We start from the raw sequence: 26,607 nt of genomic DNA on the forward strand, positions 1-26,607 counted from the left end.
TTCATCTCTCTATCTGTTCTACCCACATGACCTAGAAAGATGGCCTGTGCTGTTATATCTAGAACTCATGCACACGTCTCCACCTGCAAGCATTTCATGAGTTCCACGCTAGATACTGAGCTGGACTAGTGGCTCCACATACTTGTTGTCCTCCTCCTGACCACCCACAGGCTACGTATTTCTTCTACACGAAGTGATTTCCAGCCTGGAGGTCACAGAATAAACACAAGTCCTTCTAGGAGATGCGTCAGAGCTGCGGACGTGTGAAAGGGCTTTTTGAAACCATGTAGGTGCCTGACCCCCTCCCCATTCCCAATCCCAGGGGAATCTGAATTAAAGACCATTCCCATCGCAGTAGGTGTTCTTTAAGAGAGACCATATCGGGGCGCCTGGGTGGCGTAGTCGGTTTAAGCGTCCGACTTCAGCCAGGTCACGATCTCGCGGTCCGGGAGTTTGAGCCCCGCGTCAGGCTCTGGGCTGATGGCTCAGAGCCTGGAGCCTGTTTCCGATTCTGTGTCTCCCTCTCTCTCTGCCCCTCCCCCGTTCGTGCTCTGTCTCTCTCTGTCCCAAAAATAAATAAACATTGAAAAAAAAAAATTTTTATAAAAAAAAAAAAAAAAGAGAGAGAGACCATATCTTGGGGCATCTGGGTGGCTCAGTCAGTTAACCATCCAACTTTGGTTCAGGTCACCATCTCAAGGTTCACAGGTTCGGGCCCCGCGTCAAGCTCTGCTGACAGCTCCAAGCCTGCTTCAGATTCTATGTCTCCCTCTCTCTCTGTGCCTTCCCTGCTCTGTGCTCACATCAAACAAAATAGAGAGAGAGAGACCATATCTTACCTTCAGGTCTCCAGTACATTATCTCCAGGACCAGTACATTGTCTCAAATGAAAAATAGTCACCGTGCTTTCTAATTGACTAATTCTTGTAACCAAAAAGCAACCTGATCTCTCCACCTGGTCGACCTGCTGATGACCACAATCTGCCACAGGCACGACTCATGCCACTCCTTCAGGGAGTTCACCAATGTGAACTCTGTGTACTGCACATAGGGCACTCCTGGGGATGGGACTGTCAATGCCAACCCCCCACCCCCCCCCCCCCGCCCCACCATGCAGCCTGTTCTATTACCTGCAGATCTGAGAAGCACTTTCTAACATCAAATACGACACCAAAGTGGGATTTTAAAGTGGCTCCACAAAGCTGGTATTCTCAGTCCAAACACAGTACCCCCTTCTCCCCCTCACCCCCATTTCTGTTACACTTTTGACTGATTTGTGTGTGTGTCTGTCTGTCAGAATGTGTTACCAGATCACAAAGTGTTTGAGGACAGAGGTCCAGCTTTTTTTTTTTTTTTGGTAGTCTCTATAGGCATGGATGTCATTTTTAAGGCATGTTCAAATTTTTGAGACAATCTTTATTTTTTAAAAAATCCACACAAGTAGGAAAGTACTCTGGGATGGAAATGATAAAAAAAAAAAATCACTGTACTTGAAACAGTCATCTTAGAGGAGGTTGATTAGATGTGGCCCATACTGTGAGAGAAAAATAGAGAAGAGATCCCAGAGATTACAGTTGGTTAAGAGTGAAAACTGCCAGAAAGAAATAAACCTGTGGTGCCAATAATCTCTGAAATATTTTCTCATTAAGAAAACATGAAAAAAGAGCCCCACAAGGTTAAGGGTTGTTCTGTAAGAAGGGAACAAACCTGGAAGGCAGAATTTCTGTATACCACGCTTTGTTGGTGCTTTGTACCTAACTGCCAAAGTCAGCAAGAGAGGTGATTGAGGTTTGTTCGAATATGTTTTTATTATTGTTTTTAGGCCTGGCAGGAGGATCTCATGCTTCTGAAAGCAGAGGCCATGCAGCCTGTCTGAGGCCAAGCACAGCGGGGCCATCTCCCACACAGAGCTTGGGCCCCGGTTCCCAGGCCCTGGCAGACAAGCAAGTCTCCATAACCCCGGGAAGGAAAGACAAGAGACTGTCCTCCGCTAAGAAAGGCCCTCAGACCAAGTTAGAGAAGCACAGCTGTCACTGTATAAAGCCAGAGTGGGGAGGAACTGACACAGAGCACAGGCAAAAGCCCCGGAGCTCCCCATATTTTGAGTAAATGCCTCTTTTCAAATACAGTCCACACGCACGCATAGCAGTTTCCACCGCCTCCCGGAAGACCCCACGCGTGCAGAGTAAAATGGGGAAGAATCAGACTGTTTGTGCTCTTTAGCATTGAAGAGTTAGCCACGTTCCTTTTGGTTGTTGTTTTCTTAAACTCCTCCAGAGTAAACCCCCACGTTTATATTCTGGAAGATGCGAAATATAAAACTTACACAGCTTTTGTTTTTCAACTGAAATTATTGGCCCGCCCCTGAAACCTAAATTTGTATCTTCCATCTATTATTACCAACATCGGTTAAAAAAAATTCTAGACCAAAAATATGTGAAATGCAATCTACTTTAGGGGTGTCTGGGTGGCTTGGTCAGTTAAGCGTCTGACTTCCACTCAGGTAGTGATCTCATAGTCTGTGGGTTCGAGCCCTGTGTCAGGCTCTGTGCTGGCAGCTCAGATCCCGGAGCCTGCTTCAGATTCTGTGTCTCCCTCTCTCTCTGCCCCTCTCCCGACTTCTGCTCTGTCTCTCTCTCAAAAAATAAACATTAAAAAAAAAAAAACTTAAAAAAAAAAGAAAAGAAATACAATCTACTTTCTGGGGATTCATAAACTAATCATTCCTAAACCATTCCGTCCCCTCTTTCACCCTCCAGCTGCCTGCTGTGTATTTGTCTCCACAGCTTGCGGTGACCTGACTGTATATCAGCCCCTTCCTCCTGCTGACTGTGGTTCCCACATGACTGTTTCCATACAGAGCCTGCTTTCACCTTGCTTTATCCTCCAGAGCAGCCTGTCCACCTAACACTCCTCTCCCCTTCCCGGGGAGTTTTGCCTCCAACGAGTTTGGAGAGGAGTATCATATAAGAAATGGATCCATCTTAAACGTGGCCTCCAAAAATGGAATGAAAAAAATAAGGAGAAAGTAAATCCAAACCAATTGGAAAGCTTCTTGCAGTTTAGTCAATAAATATGCTCAGTTCACGATGCATCTTCCATTACTCATAAACTCAGGGAAAGAAAGCTTCTCGTAGAAGTACGAAAATAGGGGCACCTGGGTGGTGCAACTGGTTAGCCTTCCAACTCTTAATCTTGGCTCAGATCATGATCTCACGGTTTGTGAGTCTGAGCCCCACATCAGGCTCTGCAGTGATGGTGCGGAGCCTGCTTGGGATTCTGTGTCTCCTTCTCTCTACCCCTCCCCCACTTGTGCACGCTTGCTGGCTCTCTCTCCCTCTCTCAAAATAAATAAATAAACTTAAAAAACATTTTTTAAGTATAAAGATTACTTCATGTTTTTCAAGCTAAAAAGCTCAAATGTCAATAATAGAGTATTATATTATAGCATATAATAAGCAGTATAATAAAACTTTGAATATCTATCCGATAAACTTAGGGAATAAGAAGCATCTTTGCCTTAGACTCTGAGCTTATGGGTTTAATGATTTTTCACAGAGAATACAAACACAAGATCGTTCTGGGGGACTTTAAAACGTATTGGTTGGGGCGCCTGGGTGGCTCAGTCGGTTAAGCGTCCGACTTCAGCTCAGGTCACGATCTCACGGTCCGTGAGTTCAAGCCCCACGTCGGGCTCTGGGCTGATGGCTCAGAGCCTGGAGCCTGCTTCGGATTCTGTGTCTCCCTCTCTCTCTGCCCCTCCCCCGTTCATGCTCTGTCTCTCTCTGTCCCAAAAATAAATAAACGTTAAAAAAATAAATTTTAAAACGTATTGGTTATCATTTTTCTCTCAATAAAATAATCAACAAATCTATATGATTATTACTATTGTTAATAATACTTTCAGGTGATCCAACACGCTTTGAACATGGACATTAACATATCAAGTCCAAAGAGGTATAATGGATTAATGACTTCTGGCTGGGGAAAAGATCATGCTAGTCTCATAGTTTTGAACCATGTGTTCTTATTTCCCTCTGTGGTAGATGTGTTCAATAAAGGGATAATTACAAAGAGAAAGGGGCGCCTGAGTGGCTCAGTCAGCTGAGTCACAGATTTCGGCTCAGGTCATGATCTCACGGTTTGTGGGTTCGAGCCCCGCGTCAGGCTCTGTGCTGACAGTTCAGAGCCTGGAGCCTGCTTCGGAGTCTGTGTCTCCCTCTCTCTGCCCCTCCTCACTCATGCTCTGTCTGTGTCTCAGAAATAAATAAACATTAAAAAATTTAAAAAAAAGAATTACAAAGAGAAAGACAGAGTGGACACACTGTATGACTTATCCCCTCAGCAGGTTTTCATTCGCTTTGTCAGAAATGGATTTAAGTGTTCAAAGAACCTAGTGAGATTGGTATGCGAGCAGTCAGATGACTTTATTCCTGGCACAGACTTTCTATAATATTTATAAGTGTGCCAACTGCATAAGCGCATTTGAACTGTGAAGGAGTCCTCCATTTGCCAGTACCAGTCTCTAAGAATATTCAATGTATGAGGATGACATGAGATTTATGGGTATTCGTTAAGATTCTTTACTGCTCTGTTTAAGATACTAAATTCCATAGAATTTTGTGAAAGCTCAGGTAATAAATGTTAAAAGTTGAGGCTCTGTAATACGTTGCGCTGTTCAAGTAGAAACGTTCTGTTGAACTGGCTCCCGGCAGTGTTCCTCGATGGTGGCACTGCTGACGCCCGTGTCAGGACACTTCTCCACCATGCGTGGCTGGCCTCGGCACCGCAGGGGCCTGTCCTTCAGACAACTTCACCTTCAAGTCATGGTGACAACCACAACCGTCTCTGCACATTTCTAAACACTGTTGCAGAGCCCCAGCCCAGTCTCAAGTGACCCACAGACCTACTGCTATGGGGACCACGTGGGCACTCTGGCCACTCCCCCAGCTCTCTGAAAATGCATCCCACTGCCAACAGAAGGGACGTCTCCATCCAAGGCTGTTGCCGACGCTGGCAAAAGGTCTGAAAACACAGAATGACAGAACGATCGACTCTCCCAGTAACAAGAACTCTTAAGATAACTGGTCCAAGCTCTCCTGCGTATTTCTTCAATCTGCCCTTTCATTACTGTCAATTTCCCCTGCCTTTCTTCAGCGCCTCCTAATCCTCCAACCTCCTTCACTGTCACAGCCTCCTAAAAGGTATGCCTGCCTCCAACTATGCTCCACATCAATCTTAAAATGAAAATCTGATCCTGCTTCAAACCTGTCAATGCCTCCCTACAGCTTTCAATGTACCTTTGAGATTCCTTCCTGCAGATGCACGGACTCCCCTGCCATGTTCTCCAGCCTCACCCCTGGCCGTTCTCCATCCTGCACTCTGGGCTCTAGCCCCACTGAACCTCCTACAGAACTGCTCTCTCCTCTCTGCCCTTCTTCATGTTTCTCTTTCAGAGCTGAGTATGCTGTCCAATCCCTTTCCCACCTGCACACTGTTTATCGGGCCAACTCATTCCCAACCTTTAAATCTCAGAAAGCCTTCCCAGATCCCTGGCTCTGGTCGGCACTCCTACATTGTACACACAATACTGTGGCTGCATCAAAACACACTTCCGCTGCATCATGATGATACATTTGCTTGTCTGCCTCACTAGACTGAGCTTCCCAAGGCCTGGCATTACATCCTGTTTATCTTTCTATCTACAATAAGAGACGGAGTGAATAAATGAATGATCAGCCAACCTGCATTCACTAGATAATGTAACTGAGGCTACAGTCTACGTAACTAACTGGCAGGAAAGCTGATCATATCCTATCAGAGAGGGATTCGAAGGGTCATCTTTGTACAAAGATAACAGAGTATTATGTTTGTAATGAGACAAGCAGTTTTGTTAACAGCAAGAATAATCACACATTGTAAAAAGAGTGGCATTAATCTATCAAGGTTGTAATTATATGTAGTAAGGGCACGGGGCCATTGTGCACCTGGGTGGCTCAGCTGGTTGAGTGACCAACTCTTGGTTTCAGCTCAGGTCATGATCTCACATTTCATGAGTTCAAGCAGTGAATCAGGCTCTGCGCTGACAACACAGAGCCTGCTTGGGATTCTGTGTCTCCCTCTCTCTCTGCGCCTCCCTCTCGCTCTCTCTGTCTCTCTCTCAAAATAAACTTTGAAAAATTGTTTAAAAATATGTGTAGGTAAGGAAAAAAAATAAAATAAAGTGTCCAGGAGTGCCTGGGTGGCTTAGTCAGTTAAGCGTCCAACTTCAGCACAGGTCATGATCTCCCGGCTCGGGAGTTCGAGTTCCACGTCGAGCTCTGTGCTGACAGCTCAGAGCCTGGAGCCTGCTTCGGATTCTGCGTCTCCCTCTCTCTCTGCCCCTCCCCTGCTCACACTCTACCTCTGTCTCTCTCTCAGTCTCTCAAAAATAAATAAACATTAAAAAAAATTTTTTTAAAGATGTTTTCTTCTTAAAATAAAATATCCATTTCAGCAACAGTTTAGTACAGTCACAATGTCATGCACCCATGTCCTCAGAGATTGCATTTTTAAACAAACTCCCCACTGCTTCAGGTGGTCCCCAGGTGGCAAACTAAGAACAACCACCTCAAGTGTTCTGATAATGACAATAAAGAATGAGAAGCTTTGTGGATCACCCTCAGATTATAAAAGGAGATTTAAGAAAAAAAAGTTAGCTTTCCCAAACATCTAAACCTAAAAAACATATGCCTTTGCCTCTCTCTTTCACTAAATGAAGCTAGTTTATTTCAGTGTTTTTTTTTAAGTTTATTTCTTTATTTTGAGAGAGAGAGCAAGAGCACACAAGTAGGGGAGGGGCAGAGAGAAGAAAAGACAGAATCCCAAACAGGCTCTACACCATCAGCACAGAGCCCAATGTGGGGCTTGAACTCATCAACCATGAGATCATGACCTGAGCCAAGATCAAGAGTTGGACGCTTAACCAACTGAGCCACCCAGACACCCCTTCCCTTTTATCAACTCTCTCTCTCTCTCTCTCTCTCTCTGTCTCTGTCTCTGTCTCTCTCTCTGTTTTGGTCTCTCCCTATCTGTCTCCTTCTTGACACCTGCCCTGTACCTAGTCTGCTCTAAGATTTTTCTTTTTTTATTTAAAAAAAAAAATTTTTTTACATGTATTTATTTTTGAGAGCAGACAGAGACAGAGCACAAGTGGGGGAGGGACAGAGATAGAAGGAGACACAGAATCAGAAGCAGGTTCCAGGCTCTGAGCTGTCAGCGCAGAGCCCAATGTGGGGCTTGAACTCACGAACCATGAGATCATGACCTGAGCCAAGATCACGAGTCAGATGCTTAACCAACTGCACCACCCAGGCACCCCTATTTCAGGGTTTCTTATACTAATGGATTCAATGTTTATTTGTTTGGACGTACCCAGTATTTTGATGCCTACAAAGTAGGGCAGTGCTAAGCAAAGTCAAGTGGGAAATCTGGAAGAAATGAATCACCACTCTAAAATCAGCCAGACCCAGGCCCTGTTTCCTTGGGTTTTAATCACATTATTATAGCACATTATTAAATTTTACTTCAGGCAATGAAACTGTCAGTGAACACAGAAAAAGTCTCCAGAGGAAGAAGTGCAGTAAGGTTTCTCCTTATAGTCAAACTCTCATCAATATGTAAGTGAAACTGGTTATTCTGTTAAGAGTTAATATAAATATATAATAGTTGCATGAAGATGTTAAGATCCATCACCGCTTTCTCTTCAAGGCTTTAGAATCAGTTTCCCTAGTTTTAACTCATGATCTAGTCCCTCCAGAGTTGACTCTAATTTTAGCTCATTTTACTCCGGGTCAGACTTCGGTGAAGATTCCTGGAGTTTAGCAACTATAAAGATCAGCATGGTGATAGAAGCCCAGATTAAAATGGTATCTTCTTATCAGCCACTAGCACGGCTTCTCTTAAGTGATATCCTACTAAAATAACAGACACAGAACACGAGGAGTAATAGCATGTTGTGATGAGTTAGAATAAGATGCAAACTTCTCACAATGTGAGAAACCAGGACTGACTGACAACCCGCTGTACCCAAGAGAATCTCGGAGACATTTCCACAATCAGTAAGGCCAAAGAAGCTGGGCTGAAGACACGAGGGCTGGCAAACCCTGTCTGCCTCATGACACAGAGCCAGTCCACCTACCTGAAAAGAGGCAGGAAGGCAGCCCGGGAGGGGACCGCACTAATTTTTTATGTGATCAGAGAATTATTACTTCCTCCCTTTCTCATATGCAGTTACAGGTCACATGTCCCAGAAAACAATGAGTAGGAGAAGAAAAGCGTCTGACAGTGGGGCACACTGTACCCTGGGAAATGCCCCTGAAGTAAAGTCCTGAAGGTGGGGAGATAGAAAAAGTCTCGTAGCTGTGCAAACTGGGGTTCTTTTAGCTGTCCAAGAACCAGGTGGCCAAAGAGAGGGAAATGTCAAGTACATCATTCAGGTTTACTCAATGCCTAAAGGCCACTGATCTCAAACTATAGGCTTGAGAAGGAATTAACCAAGAAACAGTGACCCGAGGCCAAGAGATGGCCACATACTCTGTGTGGGAAGATTCTTCACTGCTTATACTCAGAGGAAGAATATATAGCTGGTAATGATTTACAGTGAAAATGAAGAGTTTAGCCAAGGTCTATTCAGGAAGATTCAGGAGAAGCATAGGTTCTATGAACAGAAATGCAGAAAGCCAAATGTAGAGACAAGGGACAATCGGATGAGCTAAAAGGAAAAGAAGATGTGACGCAAAAGCCTAATCAATTCCGGCCAATAGGTGCTGACGTCAAGTAGATCTGCGCTTAAATTCTGGCTCTTCCATTTGTTAGATGTGTGGCCCTCTGAATCCACTCAGGCTGCTCTAACAAAATACCACAGACCAGGTGGCTTATAAACAACAGAAATATCCTTCTCACAGTTCTGGAGGCTGGAAAGACCAAGATCAAGGCACCAGTGTGGTCACCTGGTGAAGGCCCTCTTGCTGGTTCACAGCTGGTTTCCTCTTGCTGTGTCTCCGCATGGAGGAAGAGGCTAGGGACCTCTCTGGGGTGGCTTTTATAAAAGTACAAATCCCATTCATGAGGGCTCTACCCTTCCTTGTAACCCAACCACCTCCCAAAGGCCCACCTTCTAACCATCACATGTGAATTCTGGGTAGACACATTCAGACCATAAGAGTAGCTTTGGACAAATCACTCACCCATTTTAAATTTTGGTTTCTTCACTTACAAAATGGGGATAAAGAAACCTACTTTGCGAGGTCGCTTTGAGCTTTAATGCTAACAACATGACCAACGATGAGAAAGTAGAGGGAAGGCTCTAGAACAGGGCCTGAGCATGCAGTAAATATTTAACAAACAGTAGTCATTATTATTACTAATGAGCTTTGAAGAAAAGGGAACTGACTGAGGCAAAGAAAGGACCACAGGAAACTAAAAACACAACCAATAATAATCAACATTGGGGAATCTAAAGAACAGAAGCCGAGATGCAACAATGTCTAACTGGTGTTTGCAGGGGAGATCCAGAAGACTGAGAAAAGGGACAGAAAACTGAAAATAATGACAAAAAAGCTGAATCAGTGATTCAACCTATTAATTGAAGCTATTTTTTGACAAATAAATCTAGCAGAACAAAAGCAATAAGCTAAAATATGCACAAGGAAAACTTCCAGAGTGAAAAATAATCCCAGCATGCAGATCAAAGGGCTCATATATTTCAAGCAAAATTAATTTTTAAATATTTTAAAGACCTACACCTACATGTAATTCAGCAAAAAATTTAAACTATGGAGAAAATTAAAAAAAAAAAAATCCTCCAAAAAAGGTTCCAGGGACCAGCTGAACCAGAGAGATCTTTCAAACAATCTGTAAACTGTTCCAGAGCATTAAAAAAATAAAATAAAGGAAAAACCATCCAAATTATTTTGTGAAGTGAGCACAACTGAGACAACAAAACTGACAGGGTAGAGAAGAAGCCACCAACCCCACTTTCACTTCTGAATTGATATAAAAGTCCTAAATAAAACCCTAGCAAACTGAATTCAGCAGTCTAATAAAAATTTATATACACATGATCACATTGGATTTAGCCCCAAAAAGCAAAGACGACCCCAGATCAATTCATCCATTAACATACCATAGTGTTAAAATATAAGGCAGCCTCAGGGCGCCTGGGTGGCTCAGTCGGTTAAGCCTCCGACCTCAGCTCAGGTCACGATCTCACGGTCCGTGAGTTCGAGCCCCGCATCGGGTTCTGGACTGATGGCTCGGAGCCTGGAGCCTGTTTCCGATTCTGTGTCTCCCTCTCTCTCTGCCCCTCCCCCATTCATGCTCTGTCTCTCTCTGTCTCAAAAATAAATAAACGTTAAAAATATATATATATAAGGCAGCCTTATTATAAGGTAATCCCCATTATTTCATCACAAAGCTTCCAAAAAAATTTTTTGGCAACTTGAATAAGTAATACGTTGTGGGTGTTTATGAAATGATCAACTATTTAAAATTTAATTATGTAAACACATTTGAAATCATATGATAAAAGATCTTCAAATACTGCTTTTTCCAACTGCCACATATCATGAAAAAATATTATTACACCTCTTCCCATGAATACTTGACAGCAATATCCATTGTCACAGGAGCCACTCTGAGATATTTAAGTTTTCCAGAGGAAAACTTCTGTCTGAGCACTTTTCTCTCTACATATGATAAGATTAATCCATATATATTTTCATGTCAAGAAATCATTTATCCTTAAATTGTATAATTAAGATCTCTACAACAAAGGCTTGTTTTATAAACTTATAACTTTCAGTTCTTACAAGTGTGAGGTCATTTCCTGGGAATAATTACTAAATGGTATTAAATGCCTTGGCCTCCTTTTTTTATTGATTCTTTCTAGTGACCTCCATAAGCATTCAATTCCAGAGCTGATTAAAGTGCTTTACCAGGCTGTTCAAAATAAAGTAAACTGAGAACACTCTCAAGTATAAGATGTCTCCCCTTTTTCTGAAAAGGGTAAATTTGGGGGGTTGAGGGGGCGACACATGTTATCCTATGGTCAACCCTTTTCACAGGAGGGCATACTTCGAAAATGAGAGTACTATTTGTATAGCACTAAAGCAACTGAACAACACTACTCCTGGCCATGCCCAGCTTCCTCAACGGATCAATACTGCAACAAACCATGGGGAAAGATCTGCTATATCATGAGGTCCAATAAGAACATCCAGGTCATCATCTGCATCATCTCAGAGGCAGGAGCCTGCAGTGGAGCCAAAAAGGTTGCTGCCTGGCTCTGCCTGGCCGTGTGGCCTTGGGGAGGTTACTTGGCCTCTCTGTGCTTCAGTTCTCACATCAGCATGATGGAATAATAACAGTCCCCAGAGAACTATTGTAAGGATTAACTGAGCTAACTCATATAAAGCACTTTGAACTCTGTCCTACACATAGTAAGCCCTCAATAAATGCCAGATTCAATACCAATGCCTAGTTAAAAGCAATACAAAACTCGGGCACCTGGGTGGCTCGGTCGGTTGGGCGTCCGACTTCGGCTCAGGTCATGATCTCTCAGTCCGTGAGTTCGAGCCCCGCATCGGGCTCTGTGCTGACAGCTCAGAGCCTGGAGCCTGTTTCAGATTCTGTGTCTCCCTCTCTCTCTGACCCTCCCCCGTTCATGCTCTGTCTGTCTCAAAAATAAATAAAAACGTAAAAAAAAAAAAAAAGGTGGAATCTCTGATTTAAAAAAAAAAAAGCAATACAAAACTGCTCTTTAAAAAAACTGTAAAAAAAAAAAAAACTGCGAATAGAATACCCAGATTAATTCCTCAACGTGTCACTTTGCACACCTCACATAGTCACTGTACAGTAAAAAATCACCAGAATACAAGTCCTGTCCTCACCCTTGGGAGTTTCCAATCAAATTTTTAGGTTTCAGCCAAGGATCACCGGGGATTCAACAAAGCCTCTTTCATGAAAGACAGCCCAAAAAAGATACAAATGACCTTAGAAGGAAGAGATGTAATGGTGGGAGTACAAGCAAACTTAAAAATATATGTACGGGTTCACATATATACGCATATACAAATATATGTAGGTTTATACACATATCTACATACACACTCACACCTACATAAAACCCATGGGGGAAAGGAAGGAAAAAAAAAAAAAGAGGTTAGAGTGGGAGAGAGCCAAAACATAAGAGACTGTTAAAAACTGAGAACAAACTGAGGGTTGATGGGGGGTGGGAGGGAGGGGAGGGTGGGTGATGGGTATTGAGGAGGGCACCTTTTGGGATGAGCACTGGGTGTTGCATGGAAACCAATTTGACAATAAATTTCATATATTAAAAAATAATAATAATAATAAATAAATAAAATGAATAGTTAAAAGCATAGGCTTTGGTGAAGGAAATTATTACATATAAAGTAAAAACAGAACTTTATAAAACAGGAATTATCAGAAAATAAGAAAGAGTTCTTAATGATTTAAAAAATGTGGTGGCTGCAACGCATTTAATAGAAAAGGTTACAAAATAATGATAAGGAAATTTCCCAAATAGTAGAAGAAAAATAAAGAAAATAGCAGAGAAAAAAAAAACTAAGAAAATTAGAGTATTGATCCAATATCGAAATAACAGGAGTTTTATAAAGAAAGAATAGGAGAAAGGTAGGCTGAAGGGCCAAAAAATTCTGAAATAAATAATACAAGAAAACTTCCCATAAAAAAAGCATCTTCACTTTCAGATACAAAGTGCTCTCTGAGTACTCAGCATGATGGACAAACCAAGATCTATTACAATAGCACACTGTAGGGAAATTTTAGAAAACCATGTCTAACAAGAGGGAGGAAAAATCATATATATAACAGATGAGGAGTCAGAAAGGCATTGCCATAATGAAAACTATTTTCAAAAACCTTTTTTTTTTCTGCAATCAACATGTATGAATTTTATTGTCAGAAAACAATCTTAATACAAAAAAAAAAAATCCATACTTGGAGACTCTAGCCTAGATTTAAATGGCTCCATTTCTAATCTGTCTTCTTAATGTCACAATCTGTCTCTACACTGATACAGAACTGCTCTTGTCAGAAGTTCTATTCACAGAGGATGCCCAGGCTGGAGAGACCGCCTGAGAACAAGCCACTCCAGGAATCCAGTACCCAGCTGCCCTGCATATGAGTGATGTCCACTCATACTTACTCAGGTGGTGAGAGCTTGCTTTCAAGCATTCTCCCAGAATATTTTGACATCTGAAGGAAGAGGGGGAAGACCCATAATTCTTTCCTTAGACCCATTTTTCTACCCATTATTATCATGCCTCCGTTCTTGCAGTTAACATTTATTTTAATAAGGTACTGCTAAATGCTCCAATTTGTCTTCATTCCATTTATCGAACACCATGTCCTCGGCTTTGCCAAGAGACGATTTTCCTATTGACAGACTTACCTGTGGAGAAGATGAACACCGTGTTGTTCCAGAGCCCATGGCTTTTTAAGGCTGCTGTGACATTTCCCACTGCTTCATCCATAAGAGACACCATTCCTGCATAATAATGCCTATTCTTATCTTGGATAAAGTCGTAGGGTTTCAGGTACTCCTCAGGGACCTGAAGGGGTTCGTGGACAGACTGAAGAGCAAGGTAGAGAAACAGAGGCTGGAAAGAAAGTTTGTGCAAATCAGTTGAGAGGGCATGGAAACATTAAATACAGAGACAGAAGTCCAGATTTATCAGTCAATAAAAGTAATATTAAGACAACCCACAGAATGGCTTGAAAATATTTGTAAATCATACATCTGATAAAGGACTTGTACCCCGAATATACAGAAAACTCTTACAACTCAGTAATAAAAGGCAATTAACCTATTAGAAGATGGGCAAAAAAATGAATGGACATTTCTTCAAAGAAGACATGCAAATGGCCAATAAGCACCTGAAAAGATACTCAAAAGATGCCAGGAGCTGTAGGGAGTGGGGGTGGGGGGGGAGAGGAATGGGGAGTGATTGCTAATAGGTATGAGGTTTCTTTTTGGAATGATGAAAATGTTTTAACTTCAGATTGTCATGATGTTTGCACATCTCTGTGAATTTACTATTGAAATGTATACTTTAATTGGGTGAATTTTATGGTATGTGAAATATTAACATCAATAAAGATGTTAAAAATGCAACAAAAGACACCAGACAAAAAATTCAAAACAAAAGCTTGAGTTCTAAAATGACCTAGAAGACTCTGATCTAAACAAATAATAATAATACCAATAATAACAACTATATATGAAATGTTGTCTATGTGCTAGACATTATGATACTGATTTACATATTCTGTCTCATGTAATACTCAAATCCAGCCTATGTTACACCCATTTCACAGATACGTTAACTGAGGCTCAGAAAGGTTGTATGATTTGTCCATGTTCATATTAATTGCAGAGCAATTTCCTATTGGAATCTCCACTATTATGGTGCAGAGATGTATCAATAGATGCGTTAGCTTTTTGCTTTAGCCAGTAAACAAGTTCCCACCTTTTAAGAGAGAGCTCAGGATTTTTCATAAGAGAAAACAAGTGAACACTATTCCTGGCTAGTCTTTGATCTAAGATCAAATATACGGCCAATTTAATTCCTGGAAACTAAGGAGTGTGATACACTCATTCTAGTTTACCTTTTACACCAATTTATAGCATTTGACATTAGCGGTATTCTAGGTCAGCCTCTCCTTTTTTAATAAACCTTTCTGAAAGCACTCTCTTCTTTGTGCTCCTACAGAATTCCTTGATGAGTTGAAAACAAAGAGACAACAACTGTTCAACCCAAGAATAATAATACAATTCTGTTAAAGTATTTGAGGCATTTCAATCTCATAAATGAATGGGGAAAAGTTACAAAGCAGACTGGGAAGGGGGCTCATATTTCATTCTTCATTACTGTTGATAAATTTTTAAAAATTCTATATTATACAACTTACTGGATAGCCTAAGAAATATACACATATGGAACTCAAAAAGACACCCAAATTTTTTAGTTCAGATCCTTGGAACTTAGAAACACCTTTTCCCCGAAGTCAAAATGTTAAACACAGCTGTTAAATACTGAAATCATCACATTAAGACCTATTTAACGAAGGAAGTGAGGTAGTGAAAGATGCCTATGATAATGTACAACCTATGCTTCATTTGTACATTACTTCTATGGAAAAACATTCCAAATTGCAACTCCAAAGGCCAACGCTCAAATCTTTGACACTGCTTGAGCTCTGCCTCCACTCCCCCTCAATACGCACACTTTCTACTCCAGGCACACATACACCGAAACTTCTGAGTTCTCCCAGACCACAGTGAAGGGAACCCCGGGACATGCCCTGCCCAGGTGGTGAGGAAGGAGCCTGGGCTGAGACGTCTGGAGGGGAACAGATGTGCAGGGACATCGATGACCTCACAGTGTGGTATGAGGGTCTGCTGTTGGAAAAGCTGTCTGGGTCTTTAGCATTAGATCAGACCAACCCCAGCCATCAGCCATGGTCTGGATGAGAACAGGATTAAAATTGGAAGACTACAACAATTTGCAGCCCACATAAAGTTTTTAAAATCAGGAAATATCACATAAAACTCTGTGGTTTTTAAAAAAATTTCCTTGAAAAATCAGAACTCCAACAACTCCATGCCCACGCTCCATCTGGTAACAAATGGCTGGAGCGTGAAAGAGAGGCCCTACTCCCAAGTGCGCTCCAATTTCTACAGCTTCCCCACTGTTCTGAGTGGCTTCACTTATTCAGGTTAGCAGCCTGGCCCCTGTAAACCCCAGAGTTTGTGACCCTGGTCTAGATTCTCTGGGCAGGGCTGGAGAAATGAGAGAAGGGGCTCACTGCTCAAGGAGACCATGCTCTCGATCAGGTCGTTACCAGCAACATGGCGACCCATCCACATTGGGAAGGAAAAAGGACAGGGGGCAGGTTATCCCCAGCCAGCAAGTGACCTCTAGAAGTGACAGCCAGGGAGGGTGTAGGGAAGAGTTCTTAAGAACACATCAGGGGGCGGAAGTAACGATTCTTGGACCATCATTAGTCTTATAAATATTCAGTATGGAAATCATTCTACTCACAGCAAAACATTACCTGAAAATCTTTCCCACAATTATTCCTTAGGGGGCTAAAGATATGACCGTCACCGTTGAGGGCTCAAAGTCATAAAACGGCAGCAATTCCCCCATTTTTCCAGTGGTCAGGCTTCTGTTAGTTCAAACAGAAGGAGCATAAGCTAAGAAGAGGGAGTAAAAAACTTCCTCTGAGGATGAGGCCTGTGACTGTCACAGGCCAGGCAAAGATCTCGCACTACCTCCCAACCACATCCTAATCACTTACAAGTATAGATAAAAGTGTTCCTCGAACAAAGTAAGTTCTCTTTTTTTTTTCCCATTTCACCAGCAGTAATCTAGGGCCATACAGTGTATGGGCAGACACACACACACATCAGCATGTCTCTGGTTCACCAGGAGGAGGCAAAATGGTGTAGAGGGCCACTCCTTTAATAAGGTGAGGCCAGATGCAACACAATTGAGAGTAGTTCCAGCCAATGTTGTAAACATTCAAAAAAAAAAGTTTCAGTGCTCACAAGGTGAACTTTATCCATGAAACAACTCATTCCCCCCAAAGGCTAGGTGCCTAACATTTCAATACTATTTTTAAATGAAAAAAAAAAATTCATAGAGTACTCTTCTTTGTACTACACAATAGCCTAGTGGAAAAGATAATTAACTAGGGCTCTAGGGTTGTCCAATCACAATCAGGACCCTGCCTGCAGCCGCTTGTTCGAAGACCCCTGGCAGTGAACAGACATAGTCAATTTCCCCATACCTGCCTATGTGGGCTGAGCTCACTGATAGCCTAAAGCAAGGAGTCGCCATCCTGGGGATGGCCGCAGTTTTACTGTGCCGTCTACTGACTTGAGTTCTCATCATGCCTGGGCCTTTGGAGACCCATGGGCCCATTCTGACCTTAAAGACATGATTCAAAGCACTGTAGTCCTGGAGCTGAGTTTTGATCTCTCCCTTTCTCTTTCTTGGGTCCTGATCTCTGCTCCGACCAAGCCAGTTACAGCTGTCACCTTTACACCAACCCTAACTATAACCCTTTCAGGCTTCTTAAGAATATAAAACAAAATCCTAGATGTGAATCATGACCAAATGTTTAAGTATTACATAAAAGTATGACATTATTACCTAAAGTTATTAGCATGTTGATAAGATGCTGAGGGTTCTTTTCCCTTTCTTATTATGCCATACGACTCCTAAGATACATACTCCAAATATCCTCACCATGCTAAGAAACCTGATTTCAGTGAAGAAGAAAGCTTCACTTTCATTTCTTTAGTAGATTTTCCTAATCTAAAGTACAAATTTTAAAAAATATGATGCACTTGTAAACTGTTATTCTATTGGGGCTCCTGGGTGGTTAAGTCAGTTGAGCATCAGACTTTGGCTCAGGTCATGATCTTACAGCTCGTGAGTTCGAGCCCCACATCGGGCTCTGTTCTGACAGCTCAGAGCCTGGTGCCTGCTCCCGATCCTGTGTGTGTGTCTCTCTCTCTGCCCTCCCGTTCTCAGGTTCTGTTTCTCTCTCTCTCAAAAATAAATAAAGGTTAAAAAATTTTTTTCAATTGTTATTCTATTGTTGACTTTCAAATTAAGACACTTCTGTCCAACTGGTGTCATGGAAAAGTGTCTACCACTAGAAATTCACATTTTCTTTAAGAAGCTTCTAGTAGGTTAGATTTATGAGAAAACTTTTATTTTTATTCTGCAAAGTGTTGAGGGGGGCTATTTTTAACTGAAAGATAGTTTATAGACATGTTACCTTTACCCTGCAGTGTTAGTACTAAAGGAATGACCCTGTAGAAAAAAAGACATTCCTTCCCAACACATGTGCAGTGGTTATTAGCAGTCTCTCCCTGAAACCAGCACCAACTGTGTTTCTGTGACAAAGCAGCTCCATATGCTCTTTTCCCCTCAAGTGCTCTTTAAAATAGGCACATTTTTAAGATGGCTTGTGGATACTTCATGTGTATTTCTTTAATGATTTCCACCTTAGGACAAGTGGCCTATGTTGCAGTCTATATATAACACCTAAGAAACTGGCACAGAATTAGATTCACCATTGGGATAAAATGATGAAAAGCGCAGCTCCTGGAACTATGTGATTCATCATTTTACTGAGAATTGAAAATGTAAACATCCACATTAGCTGTCTCGAACAAACATTCTGGGACTGTCACTCAGTATTGACTATTTCATTCATTTATGTCCATGCTTGAAACTTTATCTTGAGGATGTTGGGAATGCTGGACACTGCTTCAGAATATTTCAGACACTGTAGGAAAATGAGCATTCTCTCATCTGGTGATTTCCGTAATGCTACCTCTGAGCAGCACTATATTAATAACACAAGTTTGGATAGCTTGTGAGCTCTTCGGGCCTCATTTCCCTCAGTTCCTGTGCTTTCCACACCACACCAGATAAGGCAGGCCACCCACAAGGAACTATTTCACCCAGCTGCTTCCTCTTATCCGCTTAACGTTAGGGGCACTGTGAGAGAATACTCTATTGTTGCCTAATGGGAACTAATTTTTGCTGTAGGCATATTATAGTGGTTGCATGATTAAGGCAGTGTTATATTGTAAGCCTGTAAAAGGCAGCTGGCTTGAGCTTGCCCCTCTGTGTTTGAAGGGAATCAATTATTGTGACTGCACATCAGAATCACTGGTGGGAGGTGGGAGCAGAGGGGTAATTAAATACCAGTGGTACACACACCCCTCCCACCGCCAATAAATCACAATATTTGTTACTGGGGTTTATTACAACCTTTCCAGATGAGCCCAATACACTGTCAAGACTGGAATCACCAAGCTGAATCACACAGTTGAGTTAATATTCTTTGATCTTGGATATTAGCTGTGAACTAGGGAAGATTGTTGAATGCATTTAGCTCTGGAGTCAGTGCAGGTTTCAATTCTGATTCTGACTCTCAGTAGCTCTGTGACCTTGAACAAGTTAACTTAACTTGTTTGCTTATATCTGTAAAACAGTGCCTACCTCAAAGGGCAAGGTAAGAACCATAATTCCCTTAAGACTTTATCTTATTATTTGGGTTTTTAGCACTATCTATAAAACACCAAGCAGGGGCGCCTGTGTGGCTCAGTTGGTTAAGCGTCAGACTTCCACTCAGGTCATGATCTCGCGGTCTGCGAGTTTGAGCCCCGAGTCGGGCTCTGTGCTGGCAGCTCGGAGCCTGGAGCCTGCTTCAGATGCTGTGTCTCCTCCTCTCCCTCTGTCCTTTCCATGCTCATACTCTGTCTCTGTCTCTCAATAATAAATAAATGTTAAAAAAATTTTTTTTAATAAATAAATAAAAAAAATAAAACACCAAGCATACAGAGGAAAACTGAGAACCTAAGCCAATTACCTAGCAGTTATCTTTCCACATCTCTGAATATTGGTTCAGATCTAGATTTAGGACTCACATATGTCCACATATGGGAGCAAATGTTCTGATCCTACATGTTCCATAGCTAGCACAGTCACTCCAAACTGGTCAGCATGTAAGAGTGACAAAAAGCCCAAGCAGGGCAAAACTGAGGAGAGATTCCAGGTAAGACCCCCAACACTTAGAACAGGTAAAGGTTTAGCCAAGAAGAAACTATGTCAAAAAGGGAGTCAGTGGCCAAGTACCACATCTGAACAGGTATATAAAATGAAATCCAAATTGTGATCTACCCTGAGGACATTCAGTTGCCAAAGAGGAAAACTGGAGAAAATTGGAAGCACCAGATAATACTGCACATTCTGGAATTTGCTACGTCAGGGTCTTATTGAAGGACTAATTTCATCAGTGTCCTAATGCAGTTCTTAATGAAGCCACATTTTGGGCCCAGTATCTGACAACACGAATATGTGACCCAATTTTAAAGGTATATTCAGAGAATTTAGCTTCTGAAGCTAACTCTAGATTAACAACAACAACAACAAAAATAGTTTTTAAGGCAATTCTGACTCTATTTTTACCTTTAAATAAATCAAAAGATTCTATTATGTGACATACACAGTGACTTCAGTGTATTAAATGTAAAAACCAGGCTCATCAGTATACCATGTTTAGGGAATGAAAGATTTAATGTTGTTAAGATACTCATTCTCGTGAAGTTGGTCTACAGATTCAATGAAATCCAAATCCAAGCAGGAACTTTTTGGTAGAAATTGACCAGCTCATTCTAAAATGAACATAGGAATGCAAAATATCTAGAATACCTAAAATACAAAGTTAAGAGGACTTGCCCTGAACCTAAAGCTTGTTGATCTCGTAACAGGAAATTTGCCATAATATAGCCTCATCTTTGTACACAAGCCTATCACTTAAAAAAAGTCAATGTCGGGGCGCCTGGGTGGCTTGGTCGGTTAAGCGTCCGACTTCAGCTCAGGTCATGATCTCACGGTCCGTGAGTTCGAGCCCCGCGTCGGGCTCTGTGCTGACAGCTCAGAGCCTGGAGCCTGTTTCAGATTCTGTGTCTCCCTCTCTCTCTGCCCCTCCCCTGTTTATGCTCTGTCTCTCTCTGTCTCAAAAATAAATAAACGTTAAAAAAAAATTTTTAAAAAAGTCAATGTACTAATTGCTTATAGCACATGCACAAAATACACCAAAATAATAAAACTATATTTCTACTAAAACACTGTAGACACAGTATTCCTCAAAGTGTGATCTGGGGACCCATTTGGCATCAGAATTACCCTTGATGAGTTTCTTTAAAATGCTGATGTACAGATTTTCCCCAGACCCAAAGAATGAGTCTCTTAGAGATGGGCTCTAGGAATTTCTATTTTTATCAAGCTTTCCCGGGCTGATTCCAATATACTCCAAAATTTGAAAAATCCCTAGAACGGATTTTTTTCCTAAACAAGCAGCCTTTTTCTATATTCACCTGAAGAGATGCTACCTTAAACACAATTTTGATATTAACAAAGAAGCAAGACTTACCTTCTCGGGTGGATGGCTAGTTATGAGGGCTGTAGCTCTTTCAGTAAATATGTTTGTCGAATACATATTTTTATATCCTGTTGCAACCTGTTCCCCATCTCGAAAATCAAGAGCACATCGTGTGACATTCAGACTGTCAATTAATGCACAGCGCTCATGGGAATAGTAATCTTCACTACCTAAGAGATATCCTACAACAAGAATGGGAGATGAAAGTAGTCAGCATAGCATAAAACTTGTTAAACAAACTAATGTTTCAGCCTTTAATTGCCTAGTGCAATTGATTACCCATGACAAGGCTAATCAAATGACAAGGCTAATCAGAGCACCACTTCTTAACATCTCTATATGTGTTAGCAGGAGGCATTAAAATGTTATAAAAAAAAAATCAAAACCATTCTTCAGGCAAGTCTTCAGAACATAAGGCTCTGTCATGTAACTCTCAAATTCAGTAAAGGTGACAAAATCTCAATCTTTTAAAGCTATCTAACGGCAAAAATAGCATACGGTTAATGTGATTTCTTACAAATTTGTACTCTGAGGTGATCACATAAATGAACACAGGATTCAAATAATGTTGATATTGACCTTGGGAGACTGGCTTCAAGGTTATTTATAGAAGCAGCTCTAGGCAGAATCATCTTTAGTCAGATGCTGACACCCACTGGTGAATGATACAAACCTTTCCAAACAGAAGCTCTAGACATAATTTAACAGAGCCAAAAGATCAAATTAATGTGGTGCAAGAAAGTAGATTTTTCTACCTACGGCGATCTCAGTTTTGCCCCAAACTTGAATGGTACCAACTGCCTATCTCACAATTTGGATTTAAACATGAAAAGAAATGGGTTTTCTCAATGAATCGCTGTTTCTGAAAATGTTCTCTATTTTCCTAAAATATTAAAATCATGCATATTGTATGATTCCATTTATATGAAATGTCCAGAATAGGCAAATCTATAGACGCAAAAAGTGTGTCGGCAGTTGCCTAGGGCTGGTGGGGGAAAATGGGGAGTGACTGCTAATAGGGATGGGGTTTCTGTTTGGGGTGATGAAAATATTCTGCAGTTGGATTGGATGACAGTGGCACCACCTGTGAATTTATTAAAAATCAATAAATTGCACACGTTTTAGTTGGGTGAATTATATGGTGTGTGAAATACACTTCAATACAACCATTAAAAAGAAATAAGCTCTGAGCCATCTCCTAACAAACAATGCTTATTAACCTTAAAATGAGGTTGATAAAATTGGTCTAGCCCTTTCCCCAGTCCTGAACATTCTCTATAATCACAATCAAAAGCCTTACACACTTTACATTAAAAAATGAATTCAGGGGCTCCTGGGTGGCGCAGTCGGTTAGGCGTCCGACTTCAGCCAGGTCACGATCTCACGGTCCATGAGTTCGAGCCCCGCGTCGGGCTCTGGGCTGATGGCTCAGAGCCTGGAGCCTGTTTCCGATTCTGTGTCTCCCTCTCTCTCTGCCCCTCCCCCGTTCATGCTCTGTCTCTCTCTCTGTCCCAAAAATAAATAAACGTTGAAAAAAAAATAAAAAAAAATAAAAAATGAATTCATTTTTAATTAATTTCCTCCTTTTCCATGATTCAATAAATTCAAAGTCCTGAATACAATGAATACCTTCGGTGTTAAGAACACCTTTTAAATAGTAATCTTTTCTCCTGATGTATGTAAGAGAAAGGGAAATCCAATGTGTTTGTTAATTAATATATAGTAGAGAAAGAAATGTATCCACAAAAGAAATTTTAGCCCTTATATGGATAATTAGAGAGGTCAGGAAACTGGAGTTCTAGCTGAGATTTTTAATAACTCCTGGGTATTAGAGCTTGAGGAAATCACTTCAGGTTATTTCTGTGTAAACGTTAAATGTTTTCTATTACTTAGGAGAATATAAGCATAGCATATATTTGATTAAAAGATATATGAACTATAAATATTAAAAAGATATTACAAATAGGATGTTTCCAGGAATAGAACTATTTATTTACATACTTGGCCAGACTGATACCCAACAACCATATGACAATCATATACAGCTTTTATCACAACAGTGATTCACAGATTTGAACTTACATGCTGAGCCTAAAGAAGATGCCAACCTATGCTTTTTTGGGAAAAATCAGAAAATACTTTTCTTTATATTTATTTGTTTTTGAGAGAGAAGAGAGAATGCGAGCAGGGAGGGGCAGAGAGAGAAGGAGACAGAGAATCCCAAGCAGGCTCCACGCTGTCAGCGCAGAACCCAATATGGGGCTCAAACCTACAAACTACGAAATCATGACCTGAGCCAAAATCAAGAGTCCAACACTTAACTGACGTAGCCACCCAGGTGCCCCAGAAAATATATTTTGAACAACTAACCCTCTGACTTTTTTATTTAACAGTTTTATTGAGATATGATTCATATACCATCTAAGTCACGCATTTAAAGTTTACAATTCAATGGTTTTTAAGGTATTCAGAGTTGTGCAACCAGCCCCACAATTATCTGACTAGTTTTTTAACTTAACATCAAAGTCATAACAGTGATAACAACTGTATAGTCATTAAACCCTCCTATCTACAAATCCATATGAATGTGGGCTATTTGTTCATCTGAATCCTCAGGCTTCCCAATTCTCATAAAAGGATATGATTTTCTTCTGTACAATTGAATTTTTAAATACATGACTTGGCTTTTAGTAAAAAAAAATTTAAAAACCTGTAGTCCTTTCTCTTGCCAGAGTATAGGTATTAACCCATCTTTCAGCAAAGGCCTGAGTAAAAATTGTCAAAGGATATACAGGCTGTTTCTTCCTCTAGAATTTCGAAAATGACAGAGGTCTGACACCCAAGTCTGACTTTAACCGTTATTTCAGGATGCTGAGGATATATCCAGCTTCATCAAGAAAGAATGCCATGATTAATTAGCAATGTCTAGAGAACTTGTATGGGAGCAAGGCGCATACGGCCTCATGCCTGATATCCCTGCATCTCAACTTTAACCCCAGATCCAACATGGCACAACAGAGCTGCGTGCTTCGACTGCATTGTTTGGGCTCTATATAATCATCGAAATGCACGGTTGGCACTCTTGCCCTATCTTGAATAAAAAGGAATGTTTCAAGAAACACGTACAAGAAAACCACCACTATATTACTAAAATGCTGTTTTTGACGATGTTGTCCACCTCACCTTTTCCCAAAGGAGAAATTTCTCAGGTCTAAGAGCCAGAAAATGCTTTACTCTTCCTGAACATCTGGCTTCCATTTATCTTATAAATAATGCGACTCTTAAAACCATCTCCTTTTTTTTTTTTTTTTTTTTTTTTAGACATAAGAAATCTAAAGTTGCAGAGTTCAATGTGAAGTTCACCTACAGCCAGGAAGGTTTTTTGTGAGTTGGTGACATGCTGCGATTCCATCTTTTTCTACTCACCCTCATTTTTATTTTATTTTATTTTATTTTATTTTATTTTATTTTATTTTATTTTATTTTATTTTTAAACTTATTTTAGAAAGAGAGAGAGAGAGAGAACATGAGCAGGGGAGAGGGGCAGAAGGAGAGAAGGAGAATCCCAAGCAAGTTCACACTCAGCATGGAGCCTGACACGGGGCTCGACCCCAAGACAGTGAGATCATGACCTGAGCCGAAATCAAGAGTCAGACACTCAACTTACTGAGGCACCCAAGCACCCCTATTCTATTTATTTTTAAACTTTTTATGTTCAGTGTGTTCCTTTTTGGATGTGATAGATTGTAAATAAACGAAGAGACAAATGAGAGAAGTACGGAGCTAAACCGCCAGACAGCACGAGATGAAAAGAACTCGTCAGAAAGATACATAGCCACTGGTAAGATTAATAGGCTGTTAATTAAGACACAGCTTGTAACAGGTTAAAAGAGGGTGAGTTTTAAAACTAACTTTGGGTTTCACATTTTTATACAGCTATCCAGTCCATAAAATACTTCTGATTTCTTATTAACCTTCCTATTACCATTTGTTATTTATTTTTTTGATTGGTCTTCCCCAATCTAGTGATTTCAAAAACAGACCTTACAGAAGGGGAGAAGGATGCCAATGGAGTCTCCTCCACAGTCTCCAGAAAAAAAATCTTTGGGACAGCCCATGGAGAGAAAAAGATAGTGTGAAACTTTGTGAAGGAAATATTCTTGTGTTGGGTTTTGCCCGGAATTGTTTTATTTTTAATTATTTTTAATGCTTATTTATTTTTGACAGGGCGAAACAGAGCGTGAGTGGGACATGGGCAGAAAGAGAGGGAGACACATAATCCGAAGCAGGCTCCAGGCTCTGAGCTGTCAGCACTGAGCCTAATGTGTGGCTCGAACTCACAAACCGTGAGATCATGAGCAGAGCCGAAGTCGGATGCTTAACTGAGGCACCCAGCCACCCCTGGAATTTTTTAAAAAAGCAAGTGTATCCCCTTTTGGTAGTAAGGTTCTCTAGAGTACAGTGGTCTCAGATGTGGACGTAGCAAACTCTTTCAAGGCCCCAACATGGCATTTAATACTCTGGCAAAGGTAAGTGCCTCCCTGTGGACTGCTGCCCACCACGAGCTGAGCAGAGAGCCAGGTTTCTGGAGGTGGCATTAGAAAGTTGCCCCACGGCAATGCTGAATGATTCATTCTGTGTTCAAGTTTCCAGCTATGTGATTACACTTGGGTGTGTTTTATGAGATGGCTGCAGCTAGTCTAGGTTGTAAAAGAAACATGTGCATTTCCATTACCAAAGTAAGTATCAAATCCTCGGCGGGTTGGAAGACATTCTTTCCGGTACATTCCCAGGTGCCATTTTCCGACCATATGGGTAGTGTAGCCTGCTTCTTTTAGAAGCTGGGGCAGGAGTTTTTCATCCAGAGGGACGCAGCTGGGCTGACAGGGCCAGATTATTTGGTGTTGTAAACCTGTGTGGATCTTAAAGAGATAAACACGAAATTATAGATCGATGATGTTGAAACATTCTGAACAAGTAGATAAAGTGGATGCCTAACGTACTGCACATATCTGTAGACCTGAATGTTTAACTCAATTCCTGTACCAGCTCAAGGATATTTCTGCATGGTTCTTTACTCACTTATTCAAATAAGGTAGTGAACATATAAACAGGATTGGAAAAAATGAATAAAAGCACTATAACATTAGATATTTCAATAAATATTTATCAAGGAATTATGTTAGAAGTCATTAACCTAACATTTCACTTCCCACCTCAAAAAAAGTAACCATAATATGAAGTGTGAACCTACCAAGGAAAAAGTGTTCCAATTTTTGGGCACATGAGAAATTGGTGTTTGGTTTAGAAGGAGCTTCTGTAATCTTTCGAGATTAGGTGATTTTTTTTTAAGGGTTATTTGAAAATATAATGAAAATAATGACTTGCATGTCTTATTCTACTTTTATGGAAACAATAATTTCAAATGTCAGGGACCAACCTTTTCTTAAGAAAAAAAAGAAAGTAGCCAGGGCACCTGGGTGGCTTAGTTGGTTAAGCATCCAACTTTGGCTCAGGTCATGATCTCATAGTTCATGAGTTTGAGCC

At 41.0% G+C, this 26,607-nt stretch overlaps 1 protein-coding gene across 1 annotated transcript in view; it reads right to left on the reverse strand.

Annotated features, from left to right (window-relative positions):
* ARSB (arylsulfatase B) overlaps positions 1 to 26,607 on the reverse strand; it is a 172,051-nt gene that overhangs the window by 129,983 nt on the left and 15,461 nt on the right. The window contains exons 2-4 of the mRNA XM_043592749.1: positions 25,796 to 25,982; positions 21,052 to 21,242; positions 13,478 to 13,685 (exon numbers count right to left, since the gene is read on the reverse strand). Coding sequence (XP_043448684.1) covers positions 13,478 to 13,685; positions 21,052 to 21,242; positions 25,796 to 25,982 — 586 coding nt within the window. The remainder of the gene's footprint in view (positions 1 to 13,477; positions 13,686 to 21,051; positions 21,243 to 25,795; positions 25,983 to 26,607) is intronic.

Source organism: Prionailurus bengalensis, chromosome A1 (genome assembly GCF_016509475.1).
Source record: "Prionailurus bengalensis isolate Pbe53 chromosome A1, Fcat_Pben_1.1_paternal_pri, whole genome shotgun sequence".
Lineage (NCBI taxonomy): Eukaryota > Metazoa > Chordata > Mammalia > Carnivora > Felidae > Prionailurus > Prionailurus bengalensis.